We start from the raw sequence: 3839 nt of genomic DNA, 5'->3' as shown, positions 1-3839 counted from the left end.
AGAGTATAAAGAGCTCTCAGTGAGATACCAAGAAGAGAGAAAAGAGACAAGAATTAAAATAATTTTTTTTTCAAAAATTAAATAAATAAATAAAATAAAAGATGGAAAACTAATTCAAAAATAAAAAAATAATAAGTTAAAATTTTCAAAAAAAATAAGAAAAGGAAAGATTAAGAAAGGATATGACAACTAACTAACTAACAAGATTTAAAATCAAAGAGAGAATTTTCGAAAAAGAGAAAAGAGAAAGTAGTTAGGAAGTTTTGAAAAAGAGAAAGGAGAATAAAAGATAAAATAGGTAACTAACTAATTAACAAGATTTGAAAACAAAATTAAAGATTTGATTTTGAAATTAAAAGGAGAAAGTATAAAAGAAGATTTTGAAAAAGATTTGAAAAAGATATGAAAGATAATGTAAGATTTGATTTTAAAAATTTAAAGTTCGAAAGAGGAAGTCAAACAAAGAAAGATAAGATTTGAAAAATTTGAAAAAATTTGATTTTAAAATTTGAAATTTTTGAATTTTGAAATTAAAAATTAAAAATTTGAATTTTGAAAACTTGAATTTTGAAATTTTGAAATTTGAATTTTAAATTTTGAATTTTGAAAATTGAATTTTGTAACACCCTCACTATCAGAAATCACGCTTCTGGCTGCGCCACTCTGATAGGAAGAAGTATTACGACTACTTTACATATTAAATACTAAAATAGGAGCCTGTGACTCGACACTGTATCGCTGATTTCTTAGAAAACCAAAAATAAACACTTTATCTTAAGAAAAATACAAACAGGCATAGATTCATATACAAGACTCCTTACATAATAACTCATAATATAATATACATATAAAACATACAATTCATATCCCTCTTACAAATTTGTAATAACAAAGACGAGGGGAGAAAACATCTAATTAATACAACATCTTATAAACCAAACGCAGTATAACTCTTCTTAATGCTTCTTCATCCGGTTCCTGAAAAGGTAAAGGTGTAGGGGGGTGAGAACCTAACCACTCGGTCTTACCACGCAGTTTCAAAGTTGTCATAAGAAGATATTTAATAAGAAAACTGTTTTCAAGCTCAGTGATTATCATTGCCTTATGAATCTTTTAAAAAGCCAGTAGGTAATCGTTCAAAACCTTTTCAAAGAAACGTTTAATCTATCAAAAATTCGAAACCTTTGCTTTCTTATATGAAAAATCTCAATCAGAAACCAACCACGCAATCAAACAACACAATCATTAATTCAGGACCAAAGTTCATTCTCAAATGTAGCATGCCAGGACAAACACAGGCAAGACAAACAAGGAAAGCACAAGTAGGTAGCAGTTATAGCAAATAGTTCAAGTAGCAGTTAAGAACAGTTTAGCAATTAGGCAAACCAAAACAAGTTCAAACCCAAGCAAAGCATACAAATGCATATGATGCATGCCTGTTCTATGGCTGATGAGGCTCATCTGTCGGTTATCCAGCCAAGCCGACAAGTCTGAATTGTCCTTAGACGTCCCCCGACGTGCATCCCCAAGAGTCTATGCATAGTTTTTTCTCAAATAATCAATATTGCTCAATGGGGGTAACATTCCCGGGAATTTATATAGTGCCCGGTCACATTTACGTCGTAGGGTCAACAGAGTATCGAGTTTTCAACCTGGTACACGTGGTGGCAAGCCACGACACTTAATCCAGGGAACCTCGTATCTCAGATATTTCAAATTCATAAGCCATATGAATAATTCCAAGATCATATCTCAACTTTCTCAACATCATAATCATTCATCAATCCAAATCTCATTTTCAAATTCATTCAAAACCATATATCAAAAATAATCCTCATCATCTTTCTTTCCGTCCGTTCATTAACAATCCCAATTCAAACATAATTCCTTCTTCGATAAATAAATCAATCTTAAAACATATAATGTTTAAAAACAATTCTTTTTAATTAATTACTTCAAATAAAACTTTCAATTTTATAAAATTTCGGCAGCATCTCTTCTAAAACTCGGACTTTGCCACCGTATTAGGGTCCCATCTAAACAGTTCTCAAACCTTTTCCAAACCTCAATCATTTTCCAAGATTCAGCTAGTTCCAATATCAAATTATTTTCAAAGCGAATCAGTGTCCATAATAAATCTCTTTTTAAAATCAAACCAGCTCAAATACTAAATCATTTATAAAGTCATTTACAAAGTCACTAACTCAAAATTAAACCATTTCCAAAGCTATTCCAGTTTCATATTCCAAATCATTTCCAAAGCCAATTCCTTTATATCATCAAAAATAGCTTCAAAGCCAAGAAAAGCCATTTTTATAATAATCAACCAAATAACCTTTCAAACTAATTTCTTTTCAACAATCACAAACTACTCAAGCAATCAAGCAATCAGTCAATCAATCCAGCAAACAACCACATTTATAAGAGAATCATAAACACAGACATATGTTTCTCACACTAATATCTATTTATAACAACTCTGTAAGATAAAATAAATTTTAAGAAAACCCCTACCTCAAAGAATCAAACCCGCAGCGATTTTAACGTGACAAACCCTCTTTTCACCTTATTCTACAGCAGGTACGTTATTATTTGTATTCCAAGCACCCTCTGCTAGCGAAGAAGAACGGTAAGCAAAAGTAATAACCGCAAACACAGCAGCTTTAGCTAACAGCCAAAATAAACACAACCAAGCAAGGCAAAGAGGAACATTACACACTAATAAAATAGAATCGAAATGGAGCATTATGGCAAGATAAAGTACAATAGAATTTGTCTTACCAGAAAAGAAACAAGAGAATGGGGAACGGAGAAACTATAGCTTCGACAACATTTCCTTTCAACAATTAGAACGGCGAATAAGGGCAGAGCCGAACAGAAATGGCAAGCCAGTGGTGGCAGTAGCATTAATCTGAATGATTAAGGCAACAGAGATACCAACAATAATCAAAACAGTGAAACAGAATAGAAGTGAAACATGGTTCAGGAAAGCAGAAAATGGGTTACCGGTGAATCTGGCCCGGTTCGGCAACGGCGTAGGCAAGGCTTCTCTTTAGTGGTGAGACGCGGCGGTGGCAACCCTGGCAACAGCCAGGCGTGACGATGGCTGAAGCTTCGACGATGGCGAGCACAACGACGGCGACCCTCCCGCGGCGGTGGCGGCACAGCTGGCAGCGTGAATCCCTTCTTCCTCCTCGCGTCTCTCTCTCTGCTCGATCTCTCTCCTCTGCTCGTGCATGACAACGAGTCGTCAACGAACCAGGGCTCCTCGCGTAGCAGCTCCTCGGAACCGTGGCGGCGGCGTGATGACGGCGTGGTGGCATGTGGCGGAGCGCTTTTCCCTCTCTTCTTCCCTCCCTGTTCTGCGTTTCTTTCTCTTTTCTTCTTTCCTGTTTCTTTCTTTATTTTTTTCTGAAGGGGATGGGGTTGGGTCAAGGGAGTGGCGGTGAGGTAGGGTTAGGTTAGGTTAGAGGTAGGATAGTAAATAGGGTTTCTGATTGGGAATTTTTGGGATTTGATTTGGGGCAAATTGGGGTTTTGTTTAATTTTAATAAAATTGGAGTATAAAGTATTAATATTTTAAAGACTAATTTAATCTCTAAAATTATTTTAAAATATTATTTGTAGTATAAAAATACTAATTGATTCTCAATAATTTACTATAATTGAAAATATATGGTAATATAATTAATTTTCTTTATCTTTAACTTAAAGTATTAAATGATACAAATGTAAATTGTCTAAAATTAAATCATATAAAATTCTTATTATTCCATAACTACCAACTTTATAATTTAAATATAGAAAATAATTCTATAATTATAAAATTAGGTAAAATT

At 33.6% G+C, this 3839-nt stretch overlaps 1 protein-coding gene across 5 annotated transcripts; it reads right to left on the bottom strand.

The window, feature by feature from the left end:
* Window positions 1-720: 720 nt before the first annotated feature.
* On the bottom strand, window positions 721-3469 carry LOC107484855 (uncharacterized). Of its 5 annotated transcripts, none has more exons than XM_052261030.1 (4): window positions 3007-3469; window positions 2782-2911; window positions 2515-2613; window positions 721-992 (listed from the first exon to the last, which is right to left on the bottom strand). In XM_052261030.1, exons 1-3 carry the CDS (start codon window positions 3321-3323, stop codon window positions 2572-2574), a joined length of 489 nt encoding a protein of 162 aa, XP_052116990.1. In that variant the 5' UTR covers window positions 3324-3469; the 3' UTR covers window positions 721-992; window positions 2515-2571. The 5 variants fall into 5 exon arrangements, with proteins under 5 accessions (XP_052116990.1, XP_052116991.1, XP_052116989.1 ...); XM_052261031.1 differs by having other exon boundaries at window positions 721-978; XM_052261029.1 differs by having other exon boundaries at window positions 721-978; window positions 2515-2667; window positions 3007-3468.
* Window positions 3470-3839: the final 370 nt, after the last annotated feature.

Source organism: Arachis duranensis, chromosome 4 (genome assembly GCF_000817695.3).
Source record: "Arachis duranensis cultivar V14167 chromosome 4, aradu.V14167.gnm2.J7QH, whole genome shotgun sequence".
NCBI lineage: Eukaryota > Viridiplantae > Streptophyta > Magnoliopsida > Fabales > Fabaceae > Arachis > Arachis duranensis.
This window is presented reverse-complemented; position numbering and strand designations above follow the sequence as displayed.

Bases quoted from the DNA above. Each gene is read 5' to 3' on its own strand.
- LOC107484855 (XM_052261029.1), bottom strand. From the start codon at position 3,323: ATGCCACCACGCCGTCATCACGCCGCCGCCACGGTTCCGAGGAGCTGC. The intron at 2,912-3,006 runs GTAACCCATTTT...TTAATCATTCAG, and splicing joins GAACCGGGCCAGATTCACCG to ATTAATGCTACTGCCACCAC. The intron at 2,668-2,781 runs GTAAGACAAATT...TTTGGCTGTTAG, and splicing joins ATTCTCTTGTTTCTTTTCTG to CTAAAGCTGCTGTGTTTGCG.